The following is a 20,993-nucleotide window of genomic DNA, read 5'->3' as shown; positions in this document are numbered from 1 at the left end:
AGACTAACTAATGAGGCCTACAAACCATGTCTTGCCTCTATTCTTCAACTGTGATGGCTACAGTGGTTTCACTTCTGGTTTGGATTTTCTTCCAAATCCAGAGGCGGATGGAGGTCGAGAGGTACCATAAAAGTTAGGTAGGTTGATACAAGAACCAGGAAAAATAGAGGCTCAGCTGTGTGGGTCTCTCATGATCTTACTGAAAAAGAGAAAACCATATAAAAAAATCAGTCAAGGCATTATAACTATCCCAAGAACAAGCTACTTAGTCTCTCTAAATAATCACCCAAACGAGAAACTACATTTATTCCTCACCTGAAGTAAGTCACTCTTTTATCCTCTTATTGTATGCCACACATCCAGATTTGTATTGTCACATAAATAAAATTTGCCTGCAGTCAGACTTAAAGCCGCTTAGAGATTTTGTTTAAATATTTTCTCGTTAAATTCTGCAAAGACAATGTTACGTATCAGGGTACTCTGAGAGGGCTGTATTATAGGGAAACCAAGATCATGGAAGAGGGAGAGAATAATAGGCTTTGTTTACAATTTCAGATCTATAGGATGTATCGTAAAATATAGTTATGTGCATGCCTTCCACAAGTGTTCTCTGGTGGTCACAAGCAAACAAGAATGTAAAACGTAAGTGGAAATGAAAGCCTTTATTTAGAAGTACGTTAGCTGTGCTCCAAGAAGAGAAGCCATCTTCTTCGAGCGGGGCCTCCCATAGTAATTACAGCCATGCTTTACTGAAAGCATATTTTGTGGACTCTGTGTGGGGAGTGATAGCACTTCTCAAAAGGCAAATGCTTGAAGAGTTCCCATATGTTTCTGATCGAATTTTAAGTCTAGACTTGCTTTATTTAGTTCCTTTTGCTCTGCATTTGCCTAGCTAAAGCTTTTAGGAGTTCTTTTAAAACTGGAAAAATGGGGTGTGCTGCTTAGGTTAAAAATAAATGTAAAACTTTTCCTTTTTTAAAAAGTTTTTGCATAGGGGTAAAAGTTACCCTCTGTTCAAAACCCCACTGAGCTCTTCAAAGGAGGAGTCTCTGCAGCAACATCAGGGAGTTATTAAATACATACTTAGTCCACAATTTTCATTGGTAAATTCTTTATGTCTGCTTAATGTGTGCTAGTTAGAAGAACTGATTCTTTCTGCAGACTCGTTTACTCAACCCTGGGGACCTATGATCCCTTGCCCCTTTAGCACTAACTTTTACAAACACTGTTTCCCTTTTTTTTTTTTTTTTTTAAAAAAAAAACACCAAAAAACCACAACAGACTGAGCAGCCCCTTAAAGGGGCCAGGCAGCGGGACTCAGCCCCCAAAACTGGAAAACCCAGCTGAAATGCTGGAGACAATAACGAAATTGGAATTACCGCAGCAGTGACATTTTTACAAGAAGGAGCTTTCTATGAACCAGGAGCCGCTTTTCGGGGCCTGGGAACAGCTCAGCACTGCGAATGCACCCCCAGGCTGTCGGAGTCGCTCCGATAACACAGAGAAAACGCGGTCCACGCCGTCTCTACCACTATCATCCGTTGGCCTCAGACTAAACATTTAATTGGGCTTAGTCACATATTTACTCACTGACATGGCAGCCAGTGCAGAGCAGGGCTCTGGGGGAGGTTGTTTTTCTCCGGTTTTCCCTCACTCCTGCCCACAGGCAGGCTGGAGCTCCCTCTGCTGCTCTGCCCTCCAGGTTACTGCCCGTTTGCTCCATGTTACTCCACATTTAGAGGGTCTGGCAGCGCTCATTTATGGAACCTTTGCTCAGAAAGCGATGGTGTCGAAATCATGCTAGGCTTCCCTCAGACCTGCATTTTTTCGGAGATGCCCAGAACGGTGAGGAAGGTGGGACTACATTTGCAAGAAGCAGCACAGTGCTGGTTGCTGGCTCTGTTCTCTCAAGATGGTGGTTTGGGTACCCACGCTCCTGCACCCCTCCATCCCGGGGAGCACTCGCACTCCTAGCCACCGCTCCAGGCATAAAGGAGGGGGAGAGGCAAGAGACGTGTGGGTCGGCCTCTCCTCCTTTCTTTGGGGTTGAGATTCCTGTTAGGGTGGAAAAAAAGGTCTGAATCCTACTCGCAGTGTAAAAATGGTCACATAATGACTTGTCACCTTGAGGGGGAAATCTAGTGACAGGCAACTTCAGGGCTTGTCCTTTCCTGCACTTGGACTTGAGCTTTGGCTCGTGCCAGTTGATTCTGTGTGCTGGTAGCTAATGAAGGTGAGGTCTCTTCCCTGAGCTGAACCCCTGCACTGTGCTCTGCCCGGGGACTCAGGAGCATGGCCATTCTTCCTGCGTCACCGGCACAGGGAACCAGAGACGGCCGGGAGAGCGTCAGCAGCAGGACCAGAGGTGAATGGTGCTTTTGCAGGTCTTTTCCCAAGTGCTGCCTTTTCCGAAACATCTGCCACTCCTTTGAAAGGCACCTCTGACCTCCAGGTAACGGTCCCACTCCCCCAGTCATGGTGCGCTCCGTTAAGGAGCTGGAAGGAAGCCCTGTGCGACTGCACGGGGGCCAGGCAGCACCCTTAAGGGGCAGAGGAGAGGGGCTGGAGCTAAGGAGGGGTCTGCCCATTCCTCATGTACATGCCTGCCCATACCCGTTGGGAAGACACACACACGTGTAGGTATGCAGAGCATCCCAGGTACATGCGTGTGTCTCCACAGGAGGTATTCATAGTGTGGAGTGGTGGAGGAGAGCTTGAGCTGAGGGTTCTCCTCACTGAGCAGACCTGCCTGTTGGGCAGTGCCACAGGGAGAGCAAAGCTCTGACGCTGCATGGGGCAAGGGGAGAGGCTGCAGCGTGGCACTGCGCCCCAGGCCTTCGCAGTGGCAGCAGCTCCTTGTCGGAGAGGCCCCTCCCTTGGGGGTATCAGCTTCTCCTTGGAGGGGTACTCTGGAGTGGAAACGAGAGCCTGCTGGGGGATTTTTCTGTTCAGGTCTGGACTGGGCTTGAATGAAAATTCAAAATAATGGTCAGAGAGTACAATGACGGCTCTGGTTCAAGGAGGAAATGGGGCTCAGACCTGATTTTGGTTCAGGTTTGGTTTGACTGATTACATCCAGGAAATCCTCCCACTGTGCTCTCCAGTTTCTGATTCTGCTGGGCTAATAGCAATTTGACTAAATTACATTATTTGAATCCAGTGTGCTGCATTCAACCTGGTATTAAAATGCATGCTTGGGCTTGTATCTTTTAAATTTGATATGAAGACAGCTGTATGCATTTTCCCTTGTTTGTAAATTGTATACACATGATACGATGTTTTCAGTAAGCGCTAAACAATGCAATGTGAGGCATTTCAACAAAGGAATAATTTAATGCAACCCAGCAGAAATGCAGAGCCTTAGAAGTGGTTCTTTATGAAACTACGGATTTTGGAAGTGGGTCCAGAAGACCTACACTGGAGCAACACAAGAAACAATAGTTAACACAGTAATGTTTTTTTGTAAGAAAAATACACCATGAAGAAATATTTTGCCTAATTTTTTTAGCTTGTTGATTTACTTGAATGCTTCAGTTGGCATATTTTGTATTTGTTGCATGTTAGGGATTAAAATTCTCATTTCTTCACCAAAAGAGAATATTGTCATACAAGATACACTTTGAGCCAAGCAAGACTTTTTTTGTCAAGTGTAAATTTGTCTCATATATATGTTCCAGTTCAAAGATTAACACATTGTTACATTCTTTTCATCTTCTATTTAGCTTTAACAGAATGAGACACGTTTCCTTTGTAATCTTCTTCAGAGACAGGAACATTTCCTACTTTCACAGGTGGAAGACAGCGTTAGAGAGGGCTGTACAATTTGTCTTGGCCATTAATGAAGTCTGCTGAAGCTGGATGGGAACTGAAGAACCCTCGGCTGCCCACCTTGTTCAGACCCGAGGTTCATGCCTCTCTTAAAGCAGTGATGCCGTTTCATGGTGATCTGGGCTGGGCTAAGGAATAAAGAGAGAGCTGGTACATCCCGTTAAAGAAAATGGGGAGCAAAAGCAGTGTGTAAGAGATGGATTGGAATAACTGCAGCAAAAAAACCCTCCTGGAGGGTGCTGTATAGCAAGCTAAGGGAGCAGGCTGGCTGTGAGGAACAGTCTCTTAGGTACATTTATACAGCACGAAGCAGTGCCACGCAGAACTGTCCGAGCTAGTGCAGGCACTGGAGGCCAAACAGGTATTGTCATCTCAGATTCTGGCACGGGCTTTGCTCAGCGGTGGGGTGTTTTAGCCCAGGTGTTTTAGCCAGGTCCAAATTGAAATGCAGGGGTCTGCAGTACATGGGAGCCTGTGCTGAATCAGGGAATAAAGACCCATAAGCCTTCCCCAAAAATCTGGGACTCCCTTAGCAGTTACTGAAGTCGATAGAGGAATGCATTAGAGGTAAATGAATGAATCCAGAAGCCATAGCCATGGCTGGGATTTTCATAACTGGCCATTGATATAAAGCCTGAAATTTGTGCCTCAAATTCAGGCACATTGGCATGGATCCAGTTGGCCCAACTGTGCAAGAAGCTGGAGGTTTCTCTGCTTCTGCAAACAGCAGCTGAAGTCACTGCAGGCTGTCTTCCCAAATCCAGCTGGCCACTCTGAAATGTGCCTGTAAGACTGCTCTGAGGCTGTCCAGGCTGGGACCGACCCCTGAGAAAACAGGAATAATGACCCTCCCCTGATGGTTTCTGTGGCACAAGAAGGTAACTGTGTTCAGAGAAAACCTAGGCTGTGGACCAGAGCAAAGAGCTGTCTGATGCGTGAGAGGGCTAAGGCATGGTATGCACGTAGCGAACACATCGCTTTCTTCCTTCTTGTGGATGCTTAGGGCTGTCATGCTTCAGTGTATGTGGAAAGAAGATTGTTGTGTTTGGGAGCATGTGCATGTTCACATAGTGACAGCAAAAGGTGCTGGGTTTGTTCTCAGTGTTTGTGCTTATTGTTTCTTCTCTCTTTCTCTCCAGTCGAAGACCACCTCCTTCACCTACTCGGCCCACTGTAATTCGTCCATTAGATTCATCCCTGTTAGACTAAAAGAAGCTTCTGGCATGTCATTCATTGTTAACCAAATATGTGGAAACAAATTGCTTGATAACTGTTGCAATAACCAATGTATAGTCGCATGTATGGACATCTATAGGCAAGTAACCAATTTTACTGATATACTCTCTGTCCATTCTGCATTGTTTATGATGTCTTAAATGTTTTGGGAAGGTCTGTGCTGCCTTGACTTTTCCTTTTGCAATAGCTGATGTTAGCTAACTTACTGACACGTCTTCACCCAGGCAACTGTGCTCATAGTCCTGTACAGCAAATGGAGGGCTTGACTTTGTGTGTGTTTGTGCACGTGTTGATTTGATCTGCTGCTTTTTTTCCTCTTATCTGAAAGGAATCTTGCTTTTATTTGTACCTTTCAGGTTTTCTGTCGTTTGGAATTATACAGTTACGCCCATTTTCTCTTTTAATGGCTAAACTGGGCAAAGAAAAACAATGTGAGTTCTTACCAAGCTCTTCTGAAGGCCCCACGCTTCCATGTCTCTCTTGCAAGAAGCTTGCTGGTTGGCTGCTTCTCCTATAATTTCTCCTTATCCAAAGTCTAGTTTTTATGGAATGCTGTTAAACAAGAAGTGTGTGTATGGGATAATGCGTGTTTTACTTTATTTCCACATTTTGGCAGCTGACATGCAAAGTTGGTTGGGTGGTTGGTAACGACCAGGCTGTGGTGTCCCAGCTTGCAGGGCTCAGCGTGGAGCCATCTCACCCTGCAGCAAGGATGTGAAAGGGCAGTTGGAAGAGCCAGTACACGACAGAGCAGCGTGTGCCAGCTCGCTTTGTCCTCTGCTGGTGCTTGCTCACATTCGCACTCCCACTGAACTCATGGGAAGCCTTGGGTGTATGTGACTGCATGTAATACGTATAAATGTACTGCGTGGCGGGATCCAGAGCACCGACCGTTGCTTTTGGTCATTTTGTGAAACAGAAGGAGATGTAGATACAGATATAGATATATGCACAGCTGTGAATGGGCTACCGCTCCTCTGCCCACTGTGTGAGCCAATTCACAGAGCTATGGCCTAGATTTACATCTGAGCTTTCTACGGGTCTGGTTTGGATTTGAGATATTTGCTCACACCAGTCAATAAAGTTCCACTATGCCCCCTATATAAAGATTTTCTCTTTGCATCACTTGAAGTCCTGCACACCTCGGATTAGGGTCACTTTATCCAACTAGGTACTGAGAAGTGCTCAGCTGTTTATCCTGGCAATGGATTATTTTAGCAGATGTTCACTTGCAGAGGTCCTCTCTGCCTGTTGTTTTGCACGTTATATATTAATGCGTTATAAAAACCTTTTGTCTTAATTGCATTACTTCACCTTAAACACTTAGGGTCAGTGTCAGCCTTATAGCTTCAAACTTACTGAGTTAACAGAATTAAACTAGAGATGAATTTGGCCTTGTTTCTTCAGAAAATATTAATTGCTGTTATTACAATTATGGTTACAGATCCCTAGGCAAAGCAATTGGTGGTTTCAAAGGCCCTCAGTATAATCAGTCTAATAAATTCACTTATTGAGACTGCATGTAGGGCACCAGTATGCTGTAGCCCCATGGTTAGGAAAAATCCAATCAAAGAGCCACAATAAATGGGGATTTAGCCCGTTAAGTATTCCCAGACTGCTGATTAGTTGTGCTCACCACTGAAGCAAATCGTGTTTCAGCTTGCGTAAGAGAGACGAGCTTGGGAAAGCATCATGATTTGTATGTTAGCTTAACTTTAATTTCCTGTCAACCTTATACTTGTGATACACACCTGGGGAGTCTAGAGGTCAAATTCTGAAGCACAGTGAAGACGGAGTTTGTCAGAGCACCGGCATCTTGGTGATCTCAGAAGACTGCTTAAGTGGCCAGTGTTTGTTTGGAGAACAGGCTCAGATCTCCAACACCAAGTACACAGGACCAGCTTTCAAGGAAAAAAAAAAGGTTGCAAACCCAACTACAGTCATATTGATTTTTACTACAAAAAAAGAAAACATATTTTGATGATTTTTCTTGTGTTCTACACAGTTTTCCACTGTGTAGTGCTCTCTGCTGTAACATGCAGTGCATCTATTAGATGTATTTTTATAAATAGCTATAGTAGTCCATGCTGTTGCCTAGCCAGCAAACCTGTATATAGTTTATCAGAACCTCCGTTACTGACTGGCAGCTGCCTGCTGATGGAAAGCCAGGCGTAGCGCTTCAGCCACAGAAGGCCAATTTAACCCCAAATTTTGATATTCATTCAGTGATACTGCAAGGCCATGGTCTGGGTTTATCCCACTATACCCCAAGCACTCGACTTAGTTGTCCAAGGTCCCCTTTGTTCAGTGGAAAGAGGCAGCACCTCCAGAAGGCGATTCAGACCGGTGTGGCTGCATCAGAGACAAGGGTGGTAATGCCGGTAAATTAGGAGCCTCAATTAGATGACATAGATCCTGGCCTAAAAACATGTTTTTAAATCCTCTGTACTTGAGAGTCCTTAATTTACTTTAATGACTGTTTCTGTCAAGCATAAGGAAGTAGGTAGAACAATTCAGCACTGTCCTTAACTGTGTCCCCCAAGAAATTGTATTTCTCAGCAGTAATCCTGAATTGTAAATGAAGCTCTCAAGGGTGGATTTACCCGAAAGACGAGGAGGAGGAGGCAGTGAGGCGCCTGTGGCCCCACTGTCAGCACCATCTGGTTCTGCGCTCAATGTTGAGGTCGTGGGACACAGCTGCACAGCCCCCCTTCCTCTGCATCCTCATTCAGATCACATCTAAATCTGGCCCTGTGCCCTAAATGCAACACTTTTAGGTGTGCAGGTTAATAATTAACCTTGACCACAGAACCAGAGTTTGATGGCTTTACCTCTAACTTCTTGCATATACGCTTTTCAGAATAAACTACGTAGAATTGATGTTTCTGGGAAAAATGCTAAGTGCTTCCCAAGAAATTGCCACATCCAATTGAGTAAGTACTGTCCTCCCAACCTCAGCCCGTTTCCTCCTGCTGTACAGCGCCTGGAACGGGTTTATCCCGCTTGCTCCTGATGCTGGCGAGTCGTGTCTCTCCCGTCCTTTGTTCTCAAAGGAGCAGCCTTGACAGCAGCTCGCTCCGTGCCTGAAGGACAGCAGGACAAGCACCCTGTGGATCTGCTAGAGGGACTGGCTGCCTTGGACCGGCCACTGCCCCCTCTGCAGACACCCTTACACAGGGTGACCTAAGCCTGAACTCCCGTGTCTGAGAAGCACGGGTTGCTCTCCCTTTCTTTGATTCCCTCTGGCAAAGCCCAGAAGATTGCCAGGGAGTGGTGGAGACTCCCATTAAGCTACAGCAGGGTTTCTGATCTTACGTGAGATGCATAATTAGCTGGGTGATGTACGTGGCTAGGTTTCAGGAGGGTGCTTATCTAGTATTGCATTTAGGCTAAGCCTGAGTCTCTGCCTAGAGAACATGTTCCACCTCACTTCGTCATGGCTGACCAACAGTTGAAGAGCTTGCGCGTGCCGTAAATAGCTCTCGGCCTTTAATCTCAAGGGATCTTGTGTTAGGATTAAAAAGATTGTATGTTCAATGAAAAGGCTTATGTACATAGTTAATGTGTGTTTATTTTATTGCTGATCTTGTTGCACTTTCTGAGTAAGCCTCATAAAAGTAGATTATTTATTATATTAAAGGAGATACATTATTATAGGTTATGGCATCTCGTGTTAAAGCATAACATAGAAAATACTATATCGCAGACAGCTACACTAAACAACATGTATACAGCATATTGAGATTACTGGCTAGTTCTGTCTTTCTGTCTTAAAATAGTCCAAACTTCCTGAATTAAAAGCAGACCTATTTTGCACCTGTGACACCAAGGAGGCATCCAACCTCTTGGTGTGCTTATGGCACAGTTCCTCCCACTGTGGCATTGAACTTCCTCCCCGGGCTCTTGCAGAACAGCTCTATTGTGTAAATGAATGTTACTCTGCCTGTCTTTCCTCTTGCTTTGTCTGCAGGCGAGCTGATACCGATGGCTCCTCCCGTCCAGACAGTCCTCCACTCTTGCTTGATATATGATTTGTCCCGTCTTGCCAGCCGTTTGCTTTACTGCCTGTCTCTTTACTTTTCCAGGATGGTGTAATCAATGACTTCTTTTTTGTAAGAAGCAAATGCTTAATTTCTTTCTGAATTTTGCTCTGTATGTTAATGCCCTACTTCATATGAGCCAAAACATCTGCCTTTGGTTTCATAATCTGTAAATGGTTCCTGGTGTTGACCTTTGAGCAAGCAAGTCGATTCCTGAAACCATGGTCATTACTAAGCATCACATAGACCTGCTGTAAAAATGTTATGCTGCATTTCTGAACCTGAAATAAACTGTAACTCTTGATGGGCTTTTATTATTACTTTCTGGATGCGCATGAGTGGTCTTCTGTCTCTCACACCATCATCTCAGCATGCCGTACTCCACCTCTGTTGGGACTGCAGTGAGGATTTATCAGAGATGTGTGTTGCATTGAGATCACTGGAGGTGTCATTAAAAGGGGAGATGGGGCAGATACAACCCACGGGAAGCATTCAGCCTGCTGCCCTGCAAGGCGCTGGAGTGCTGCAGAGATGTTTTGCTGGGAAATGGATGAATGTTTTTCAAGCAGTACCTGGTATTCATTTCATTGCTGGGGAAAGCATGTTTGGGGGAGATTCAGAGCTGAGCAGAAGGCCAGACTGAGCCCTCCAGAGCAGGAGCTGGAATAAAAATCTGCATGTGTATGCATTATGTCTGGAAGGGATTTCCCCCTAAAGTGGTTGTATATGAATGTACAGATGGCTTGATTACTCAACTCCTCCTTCAGATCAGTATGATGAGCCAAGTAACTGGAATCAGTGCTTGGAGATGGTCTGTATGGCACGAGAAGCACAACAGCTTCCTACAGGAGAGGACATTTCTCACTGAGCACAACGGTCACTATGTTGGTCCTTAGACAGGTTTTGGGAAAGGAGGGAGCAAAACGTGGGACGAGCAAAGCAGCAATGTCCCCGTTGTATTCACTTGCTTGCCTTAACGTTTGGAGATAATTTTTTCTAATAGTCTTTAATGGCTATGCCTGAGGCAGTCTGTGCACCACCCCTCAGTGAACAGCAGTGTCACACGTGTCCCTTCTGGCTGGGGTACATTATGTACCCCTGTATGAGTTTGGTTTGCAGCATATTGGTCGGTGACATGTCAGTGCTCTATGCTGCATAACAGGAGGAGCATCCGCTCTTCTCTAGCCACTGCACTGGGCCATCAGCTGCCAAGGGTCTCTCTTGCTAGGGTTGGCAGTAGATTCATTGCACTGCTGTCACCCAAGTTTTTAACCTTTCCCAGCAACGTCGCCTCCAGATACCCCAGTCCAGCCCATAGGCCATCTTGTTTGATCATTCCCGATTTCATCAGAATCTCACGTAAAAAAGGTCTACTGCAAGAACAGTGTTTGAAGCAGATAGTGGTGCAAATTTCCATTGGCTGGGGAAAAGCTCTTCCAGAGGATATTATTTGCTGCAAGAAAATTAGAAAGCCTGTGACCAGCGACCTCCACACTTGTGATGTGATTGTCCTAGTTCTCTGGTGCCAGCAAGTCAGATGGGAAGCGGTGGGGGTGAAAGCCGAGGCTGTGCTGTGATAGCCAGCTGATTCTAATCTTGCTCTTGCTCTTTTCCTTAATGTGCATGTTCTGTGCCTTTTTCTCTTAACCCATTTTATTAAGATAATTTTGTATATGAGTCATTTTATTGTATCTTGACCTTTTGTTTTAAATCTCTTCTCCCCCCCTCCCTGTGAATTTTGGGTTATTTTTTGTCTTTTTCCTAGGCGACCTCCACCAGCTGTTCCAGGAAGATCATCCTAACACACGCATTTCTTTTTTGTTACATGCAATCTGTCTTCTTTTTTTTTTGTCCAAAATTATCTTTAATTTGCACTAGCCTATTTGTAAATAAAGATTTTATTTTCAGATGTCAGTGATAGCCTGGATATAAAGAAAATAAAAATTCTGACTACAAAACAAATGTGTGCTGGTTTTCTATTGAAGGGTCTACCCATTCTTTCTCACAGGGAGCCATTCACACACCCATGGAAGAAATTGCCTGGGCTCTGTGGAGACTCCCACCCTCCGAGGTGTTGGAGGGAGGGATGTTCTGCTGGGATTCCACCACTGCTTTTGAATTCATTAACCACCAGAATTGCTCCATATAAATGGCTTTGGCTTAGTGTTAGCAGGAAGAATAGCCAGCTTCTTTAACAACAAAAGAGGCCTAAAACATGTCTAACACACCAGCAGCAGCACCTGGCTGAGTGGAAAGTTGAAGGAGAAGATTGCAGCAGTCTCTAGACTGATGAATCTGCACAATTATAAATAAATCACAGCTGCTCTGACCATTTTTTTCAAGCTAAACCTCTGAATTCCTTGCGAGCCGACCTCATTGGAGCATCTGAGCTCAAATAGCTGTAATTAGCTACCTCTGGGATTCCAAATGTGTCTGAACCTATGGGAAAGAGAAAATCTGGGATTTAACATTTAGAAGATGTGCTTGTTTTGGGCGCCAGAGAAGTATATGAAGAGTAAGTCTAAAAAAAAGGGGAAAACTGATGGGTTTTATTGACTTTTTTCTCATATGAAAACAAAGAAGGGTCATCTCATAACCATGCAGATAAATTAGAAGGCACTGCACAGATATGAACTGTGTCAGAACAAACTGCACAGATCAGGACTCCAGCCTGTTGTTTCAGGAGCACAAACAGGACGTCTCTTTGTAGTAGGAAGTTCACAGTGAGAGGGAGCTGCAGTGGTGGTGCTCAGGGGATGGCGGCAGGAGAGCGGAGGAGGTCAGTATCGTGTGTGTAGAAGGGGCCTGATAACACAGACTGTGCTCCGTTTCAAGCCAGGTCTGACACAGCTTTGCTGAGTTTGGGCAATTCCTCTTGTTCCAGCTGATCTGGGTCCCTGCTGACCTCTCATATATCCAGGGAGCTGCTGAACCACCTGCATGTGCTGGTAAATGCCAGGCACTGAGTTTGCTCAGTTATAAGGGGGTGCAAGCCTGGAGAACTGTAGGCTTACACAGATTTTTCTTTCTTCTCACTTAGACTTTGTCTTTTAGTAGAGTACAACAGAAGAAACAGCAATGGTATTAGCAAAAAGGGAAAAAAAAAAAAAACAAACCAAGTACAGAAATTCTTAGGAGAAGGAGATAAATAATCATTCCTGCTAGACCTCTGAATTGCATGTGCTAAACTAGGAATTGCTGAAGCTGGAAAGAGTACAGTGATGGGCAAGGTGCTTCCCTTTTCCCCGGGAAAAGGGAGAAATGGAGTCTCCTAACAGTCTCATGAACACAACTGTCTCAAGAGTAAGGGATGAGGAGGGGAGCTCAGATTGGCCATATCTTTCATCTGTGGAACTCTTTGCTGTCAGGTACTGAGGCAAAAAAACCTCAGCAGTGTTCAGGAACTGTGTATTTTCAGGACTCCTACAGAAGCAACGGTGTTTGTACCCAGCGAGCTCTTGAGGAGGTTCTGGCCATGCTTCATCTCTCAGGTAAGAGGGAATGGGAACAGGCTGAATTTTACAAGCTGCTTTTTTTCCAGGTTGTTCAAAAATCTGTTCCACACTGGGGGAAGCTCTCACTACATTCCCTCTGGGATACAGCATGGTACCAACAGATGAACCAACAACAAATAAAAGGTGGCTGATATTTTAGTTGTATGGCCTTACCTACAGCACTGCAACCTGGAGCCACTGCTGTCCTCTGAGCTGCCAGCTGACCTCCAGGCATTAGGCTGTAAGGCACAAACTTCTTTCTTGGGGCATTTTATGGTGTTAAACCTTTCACAGAAATCTTTACCTTCTTCTGAAGTATTTCATAAAAAATATTGTTGGAAACAGGACTCTGAACTTCACAGTTTTCTGGTAGCTATTCCTAAAATCTCTTAAGTAGAAAGACAAAGGTACTGGTCTGCTGGGAAACCTTGGCACGTTCTTTAGCATCAACTCACGGGATGACTTTTTGTGAAGAAGCTGTATAACCTTGTCTGTGCTATTTCCACCCTGCAATGGTATACATTCTGTGGCTAGGTGGAGAAAGCTAAGGGTGCTGCACCAGCGGGTGGCATTATGCATCCTAGGCTGCTTTTCAATGCATGGGTTAGGACTAAAATCCTATTTTGGTTTCCTGATCATTCATGTTGTTGCCGTTGCCTCTCACATCACAAAGCTGAGAAAAGCTTAGTGATTACTGTGGGAATTGAAGAGATACAACGATCTTACCTTCAAAGACTAAAGCTTCACTCTTTCCAGGCTTCCCAGATCCAGTCTCCCACGTGGGGAAGGATGTGGGCCCCTGACAGCACGGTGTGGGTGGCTGACACTTGCCTTTCCCTGCTGCAGAGGCCATAGATGGAGATTCCAGACGGCACGTGTCAGCAGCTCCCCCAGGAGTAAGGCTTATCCCCAGCCAGTTTACAATTACTCGCATTTGGCCAGCTTCAAATCAAAAGAAAATGTCCCATTGAAGTACTCAATCTCAGTGGACTTGGAAACTTAAGAAACTGCACTTCCTTGTAATGCAAAGTAACATTTAACTCTTTAGAGTTGGGTGATGATGATTTGGTTGCATACAAACTGAGAAGGACCTATTTCTTTGGTCTCAGCATGTGCTTCATCAGAGAAGCCACAGACTGGTATGCTCAGGTAGCAAATGCTCAAAGGGCATCCAACTGAGCTGGGCATAGAGTTATGGCAAGGCATGAAGACATAATGGCCATTTATTCAGCATCTTAAATAACTTCAGCAGCGTTGCAGAGCATGCGTCCTCAGAAGAAGGTCGGAGAAGTCCTAGGGAAACTCCACTTGGCCTTTGCGTCTCCTCCCCCTGTCTCTCTCTCTTGCATTTTTCCCTCCTTCAAAGTCCCTTTGTCCATCCAGGCCATGGACCGGGCTTTACATTTTCATCTCCCAACCAGGGAGAGCAAGGTATCTCTGTGGGCAAGCTAAAGGGAGGGCTAAGCCTTTCCCCAGAGGATCACTGGGCAAGGACTGAGGCTGAGGAGGAGGTGAAGAGAAGGAGCTGGGCGAAGCAGAGAGGCCTGGGGCTGTGGCAGGGATGAAAGTGCCTGCAGCAGGCTGGACGGGACACATCCTGCATCCTGCCTGGAGCAGGGCGGACGGGGCCTGCTGCGTCAATCAAAGCCCAGGGATCTCCGTAGGTGATCCACTGGGTTCCAGCTGTGGCTGAGGCGATGGTGGCAGTCTGTGCCTGTCTCCACCTGGTGTGTCTGGGTAGTTTATGTCTGCACTTTTCCTAACCCAGAGCTGGTTTTGAGAGTCTGAATTTGGGAAGAGTATTTGGGGGGAAATATTTTTCCTTGGGAGAATGGGTGCAGCAGAAACTCTTTTCTGTAGCCTCTACCATGACAGACATTAACAACAGGCGCTAGGCAGGCTAGATTTGATGTACTTTTGATTTACACTCAAGCCTTCCCTCCCGATGGATTCTGTGACAGCAGCGTTACAATGGCATTAGCCCAACGCAAGATGGGACGTCCCGGTTGCTGAGCAGCTTTCTGGAAAACCTCCCTGTGAAAAAACAGTCTTCTTTCCGAAGAACTAAAAAAATGTCATCTTGACTGTGAGCATCTGGCTACTCTGTGCTCCCTGCGAGACTGGAGCACAGGCTCTAAACTTCTGCAGGTTTTAATTAAAACCAAAATGAGATGTAGTCGTCACCATGACGACAACAGCAACATTTAACACTTGGCAAGAGCCGTAACAAAGCACTGGAGGTGTTGGGGACTCCGCCGGGGGTTGCTCATTTCCGAGAAAGCCCAAGGAGTGCGCAGCAAGCGCCCGCTCGCTGGGGTGAGATGCCGGCGCTCAAAGGGATGGGGTAAATCAAGCAGAAAGTTGCAATTCTGCAGCATTGGGTTTCCAAAAGAGAAAAATTTCCTAAAAACCCAGGTAATGTCAAATGCATCCCCACGAGGTGGGGCTGGGGCAGGCATGTGCATCCATCCCTTCCCTCTTGTGGTGCTGGCTCCAGTGGGCTCTGCTCCCTGGGGCGCCCAGAGCAGGGCCAGGCTGCCAAGGGACGGTCCCGGATGGGAGCAGGGAAAAGGAAAGCACCACACCGGGGAAGCCCTCCCGGCACCGGGGCTGGCTCGTTCTGGCCTGGCCTGGCCTGGCCTCGCCTCCAGCTGGACTTCTTTGCCGGGAGCGCCCTCTGTTGCGGTGTGTGCGGTGCCGGACAGACGGCCGCTGGACAGACAGTGCCGGACAGGACCTCGATGGGCCCTGCTGTTGTCGCAGCATCTCCCCAGCTGGTGGGTGCACCCACAGGGGACCGTGCTGAGCTCCATCCCTCTGGCTTGGGGTCTGGCCCTGTGGCGAGGCCAGATCTGCCTCTCGGAGGGGATTAGAGGGGGGAGGAAGGCATCTTGCCTCTTCACCCCCCCTCTCCTAAAGGATTTTGGATAGCGTGGTGTCTGGCTGTGTCATGAGGCTATTCTGGCATCAGTGACCAGCGGGGTGCAGGTGAGCAGGGCTCTGCACTGCACCCGTCCCAGGTGCCCTCGTGCTCAGTCCTGCAGCACCCACCACCCTGCACCTCCACCACACCCACAGTGACCCTCACCCAGCCCCCTTCCCCTCCAGTCCTCCCGGGCAAGTGCTGTCAGTCCCCATCGCACACATCGAGGTCCCTGGGGCTGAGAACCTCCATGAGCATGTCATAGGGCACATCTGAGGCAGATGTGTGTTTCTGTGTGGTGTTTCTGCTTGGGGGATGCATCCCACCCCGCCCCCTCCCAAACACAGGTATGGGTCTGTGTGGCCAGAGCACGCACTGTCCCACTCGCCTGCGCCCCGAGCTGCTGCATGGGCCGGCCACTCTGCGGGGTTCAGCTCCTTCCTTTGCCAAAACCAAGTGGGTTGGGTCCGGAAACAGATGCTGAGGGTAACGCAAACGTGGTCCTCGTTGCTGTGTGAGAGGCTTTATTGGGCTGGTGCCCTCCCCGCAGCGCTGTCCCCCAGCAAGGAGCTTTGCACTGCTCACAGCAGAAGGTCCCTCTCCCCCTGGGCCAGGCCTACATGAGGAACCTGGAGAGGTCCTCCTTGATTTCAGCCTCGTCCCATGGCCCGTGGATGTTGTCCTTGAGCAGCTGAAGGCGGATGAGGCAGTAAGGGCAGAGGCAGGAGATGGCGAGCAGCAACGAGGCGAAGAGCACGGCGCCCACGCTGGAGACAGTGGCCAGCCCCCCCAGTGCTGCCAGCGCGAAGAGCACCGTCAGCCCCACGTAGCACCGGGGTGTCCGGGCTTTCAGCTTCTTCTGCAGCATGGGCCAGAGGGCGAAGATCTGCATGGCAAAGGTGACCATGACAAAGGCGTGAAGGGAGCGAGGCAGGCGGGAGGCCAGGCACACCGAGGCGAAGATGGCCATGTTGAGGGACAGCGTGCTGGAGACGATGGCGGCGTTGGCACCGTAGTCAAAGAAGATTAGGTGGCCAAGGAGCATGAGGGCTGACATGGCGTAGATGGTGTCCGTGCTGATGGACTCCGTCAGCGTCTTCAGTACCGGCGAGAAGCCGTAGGTGAAGGCGGCGAACACCAGTGTGCTCTTCAGGTCGGCCCACCGCGTCCTCCCGCTCTCTCGCCGCCCGGCCCCGCCGTCCACGGCGTCGAAGAGGACGTAGCCGAGCAGGGAGGTGACCAGGGCTGCCCCGAAAAGCCCCTGCGGGCTCAGCATCCCCGCGTCCATGTACCACCAGGTGACGACGAAGACGCAGACGCTGCACAGCTGCTGCACCACCGCTCCCGACTGGAAGACGACGGCCCGGTACCGGTACCGGCGGGCGTGCACGTTCTTCCGCAGCTCCTCCAGGAACCGCTGGTCCACGTAGTTATCGGGGAAGGGCTGCCGCTCGTACAGCACCTTCTGCCACCGCCGCCCGGGGACCGGCTCCATCTCCCCGGGCCGGGCACAGGGCGGGGGGGCTCCGCCGCCGTACACGCACCCGCGGCCCCGGCCCCGGCCCCGCCGCCTCGGCCGGGCCCCGGTGGCGGCGCAAGGGACGCCGGGGCGCTCGGGGCTGCCACCTGCCGGCGGGAGCCCCCGGCGAACGGGGCCGCTTCCCCCGGAACAGGCGGCTGGGGCGCGGGGGGGTGTTGCGCCGCGGGAGGTGCTCGGGGCGGGGGGGGGGCGGTGGGCACCGTCAGGCCTGAGACCCCCCCGGGGCTGCCCTCCCTTCTGCCTGCAAGCAGGCTGTTCCTTGCAGCCAGTTTTGGGTTTTTTTTTTTCGGGGGGGGGGGGTAGGGGAGACCCCAGCTCTCTGTCAGGATCTGGAGTGCCACAGCCCTTATCCGGCGCGCAGGCTTCTGTACGGAGGTGCTGCTGGGGGTGCCTCGCTCTCCCTGTCCCGTCCCCCCCCAGAATGGCAGGGCTGGCAGCTGCAGGAGGTACCGCCGGGAAGGAGGGACGCTCCCTGCTGCGGGCTGGGCTGGTCCTGCCACGGCCCCCACACTGGCTGTGCCCACGTGTCGTGGCAAAGGGCTGCTGGGGGACCCTCCTGCACCCCAGCGTGCCATCCTGAAGAGGCCGTCAAGAAGGGCACAGCTGGTCAGTGGGATTTGGTCTGGTCCTCTCTCTGCTTGGACATACCCGTGTACGTCCAGCTTCACGGCTCGGCAAGTGACCCCAGCTTGTGTCATGAGCCCCACTCCCTGTCCCGGCCCAGAGAAGCACCTGCTTTTCTGGCCAAACCAGGTTCCAGCACCCACGTCAGGGAATGTGGATGTGATGCTGCAAGCACGGGTCACCTTTCCTCTGCAGCTCCTGGCTGCTTGCAGCTTGGTCCTGCCCTGCTCCCCGAACCTGCCGGCACCCTCGAGAAGCGGAGCAGGAGGAGGAAAGGGAGAAGCTGCTGGCCGAGCAGGGGCTGAGAGGTGTGGCTCTAGAAGGACACCCATCTCCTGCACTACCCATCCCCTCGCCAAAGGGACCGAGCTAGTGTGCAGCAAGGGGAACAGGGAACAAAAAGGGACGAGGGGAGGTTTTGCAGAGGCAAGAGGCGTTTTCCTTAAGTGTGTGTTTGTTTGTGCTCAGGTCAGAGCCTTCCCAGCCCCAGAGAGGTGTTTGCTGTGGAGGAGCTGCTTACTTTGGCCTCTCCCGAGAGGCCTCAGCCCGGGGTAGAGCAGCCCCGAACACTGCCCTGTTTGTGCTTCAGGAAGGGGCGTTCGTGGCCGTCCTGTCATGGTGGGAGCAGGCGAAAGAGCTGACGGTTGTTTCCCTCCCCAGCCCTCACATGTTTCCCTTCACACGGGCCGGAGCCAGCCAGTGCCTGCCGCGGGGAAGTCTCCAAGCAGGACCCCACCTCGTCCAGATACGTGCAGAGCAGCAGGTAACCCCCACGCTGCTCGTGTGCCTTCGGGGGGGCCTCGGGCTGAGCCACCCCACAGTGACATCTAAAAAGTGCCACCTCCCAGCCCCATATCATTGCACTTGCTCCGCAGGATAGGATTGGCTGCTCATCCCGTGCAGGTACCCCATGCCAAGGGGTGAAGCCGGCAGCCGCCAAGCCAGGATGGAGCTGGACTCAGTTTTAGCTGCCCTGCCTAAAAGCCCGCCATCCCCACACTTTGCACGGAGCCATGCATGTGCCTCCGTGCGCACAAGCCGGTGCCCACAGGGACAGGGAGTGCTGCCAGCTCCCACGATTGCTGGCATTGCCTTGAAGCCCAAGGCCTGGGAACTCGAGATTTGGAATGAAATGTCACTCTCCCAAAGTCGCAGATTAAAGCTGGGGCGTGCAAGAGAAAAGCTTGGAGGCAGTGCGCCCCTCCTGCTCCCCTGAGAAGTGCCACGGCCACCACGGTGGAGGGATGCCACCTCCCATGGGCACGGGCAGGGCAACGCTGTGCTCTTGCTGCAGCCGGGTTATGGCAGGTTTGGTTTGGCTTGGCCCTGGGCTCTTGTGCATGACCGTGATGCTCTGGGGACTGCAACAGTGGGCTGGGGCATGATGCTGCCTCAATGTCGTCAGGTCTGTCTGGAAACCCCAGTGAAGGGGGGAGAGTAGAGGTGAGGGGTGCTTCTTGTGCCCCTTGAAATCTCCTCTGCTGTGGACCACCAAAGTCCCCCTCAGAGGCAGGGAGAGGTGGGAGACTGCTGCTGGTTGGTGACTTGCAGCATCCCTGAGCCGTGCTGGGCGATGCCAGCCATGGCGGTGGCAAAACAAAGCCCCTCTGGGAGATGCCAGCACAGCAGCTGTAGCCCCCCACGGGGTGCCCAGCCACCAGTCAAGGGGATCACCTTGGTGCTGGCTCCGCACCCTTGGCAGCACTGACCCCAGTGCCAAGACCCACGGGGCCTGGCGCCCACTCGGTGCTTGGGAGACCCCAACGGGCTCCGGCTGGAAGCAGCTGCCGCTGCTGCGCTGGCACTGCGTCCCCGCAGGAGGGGACAGTGTTTGCTCTGCCACGGTGTGAACGTACCGCCTACAGTCGAAAGGGCAGCTCAGCCCTGCCCGGATGGCCCAGACTTTGCCTGCAGGGGAATGACTCACCTGCCTGCGCAACCATCCTAGTGGGACCCGCCATGGGACCCGCCACGTCACCGTCCGAGGGGAACGTGTGCCGTGGAGTCACCCCTCAGCCCTCCTGGGGCTACGTGGCCAGTGGGGCTCTCTTGGTGGGGACAAGCAGTAGCTAACATCAAGGATGCAAAAGCTCTTTCTGAGCATCTTAATTCCCACTCTGGATTCCATGCAAGAAGACCTCCCTCACCTCACGATTAGGAGTCCCCAAGTGCCACTGGCCTCTGGAGAGGCTGTAAGGTGGTGAGAGCTTTGAGACACACTGCTGAAATGCAGGAATGAGGAGCTGGATGTCATGACGCTACAAACTCTGTGTATGTTGAGGACCTGTTGGCTTGGCTGTCCCCTGCCCTTTGCAAAGGGATCCCACTGTGGCTTTGTTTAGTGTCTGCCGGGCTCCGAATGTTTGAATACACTGCTAAAGCTGTTTGGAAGGAAGGCTGGAAAAGGTGACAGGCTGGGACTGAAATAGCTGTGTCTGATCTAGACCTCCACTGGAGATTCTTGAATATCAAAGTATTGAGGGCACTGCACCCCCTACCTCCGGCTTGGGGCTGCCTCCAGGTGTGTCTGCTTCTCCTCAGGGTGGGACCATCACTTGTGCCCCAGAGAAGCAGGCTTTGAAATAACTAAACAGCACACCCTGCTTAGGGTTTGAGCTTGCCTGAGGCTGCATGCGTGAGGGTGGATCCTGCACCTCTCCATGTCCCTGGGCTGGGGCTCTTCCCCTGCATCCCACCTGCGTCACCCCTTGGGGCATAGGGCTGTCCCAGCTGCAAGTCCGCAATGGTGCCAGCAGCTTTGCAGGCTGCCTTGCGGTGTGGGCTTCGTCCTTCTTGCCATCCCCCTGCAGCAAGCGGTGCCTGCAAGGGTTGTGCTGCGTGTCCTGGGTTGCTGCAGCGGAGATGGGTCCCTCCATGGGCCTGGGGCAGTGGCACAGACGGGGCTGCCTGCGAGCGCAGCTATGGACGCTTGGGCTTTGTTTCTCTGCCAAGCGATCCCCCAGCCTTCCCCTTTGACCCCGGAGCCGAGCCCTCCCTCCACAGGAATGTTTTTCGGGGGGGAGGTTGGCACAGCTCCAGCTGCTGAATTTTTCCATGCCCAGAGACCGTCTCCTGCCTTAAACGGCCCCATAACATGGGCTGCGTCTGCTTGCCTGCAATCACCTATTTAAGGAGTTTTTGGCTCCAGTCCCCAGCAACAAGTGGGAAGACACCAGCTCAGCGCCTTGCAGCTGGGCTGAGCCCCGTGGGGGGACACTGGGGCACGCGGGGCTGGTTGCCCTGGGGTCCCCCACAGCGGTATGCCCAGGCATGGGGGAGTTTGGTGCTGCTCCAGCTCTCCCAAGCAT

General features: G+C 50.7%; 2 protein-coding genes across 6 annotated transcripts in view; one reads left to right on the top strand and one right to left on the bottom strand.

The window, feature by feature from the left end:
• Positions 1–11,066, top strand: part of DNM3 (dynamin 3) — a 193,712-nt gene extending 182,646 nt beyond the window's left edge. For 4 of the 5 annotated variants that reach the window (XM_052800741.1, XM_052800740.1, XM_052800739.1 and 1 more), the window contains one exon: positions 4,968–8,167. In XM_052800741.1, the coding sequence (XP_052656701.1) occupies positions 4,968–5,037 (70 nt within the window). In that variant the 3' untranslated portion in view covers positions 5,038–8,167. Of the gene's footprint in view, positions 1–4,967; positions 8,168–10,869 lie in introns of those variants that run through there. The other variant, XM_052800743.1, reaches the window with a different exon arrangement.
• A 4,956-nt stretch (positions 11,067–16,022) lies between these two features.
• PIGC (phosphatidylinositol glycan anchor biosynthesis class C) lies at positions 16,023–17,131 on the bottom strand. Its single transcript, XM_052800745.1, has one exon. It carries the CDS (start codon positions 17,014–17,016, stop codon positions 16,138–16,140), a length of 879 nt encoding a protein of 292 aa, XP_052656705.1. The 5' UTR covers positions 17,017–17,131; the 3' UTR covers positions 16,023–16,137.
• Positions 17,132–20,993: the final 3,862 nt, after the last annotated feature.

Source organism: Harpia harpyja, chromosome 11 (genome assembly GCF_026419915.1).
Source record: "Harpia harpyja isolate bHarHar1 chromosome 11, bHarHar1 primary haplotype, whole genome shotgun sequence".
Taxonomy (NCBI): domain Eukaryota; kingdom Metazoa; phylum Chordata; class Aves; order Accipitriformes; family Accipitridae; genus Harpia; species Harpia harpyja.
The sequence above is the reverse complement of the archived record's forward strand: the minus strand, read 5'-3'. Positions and strand labels throughout refer to the sequence as shown.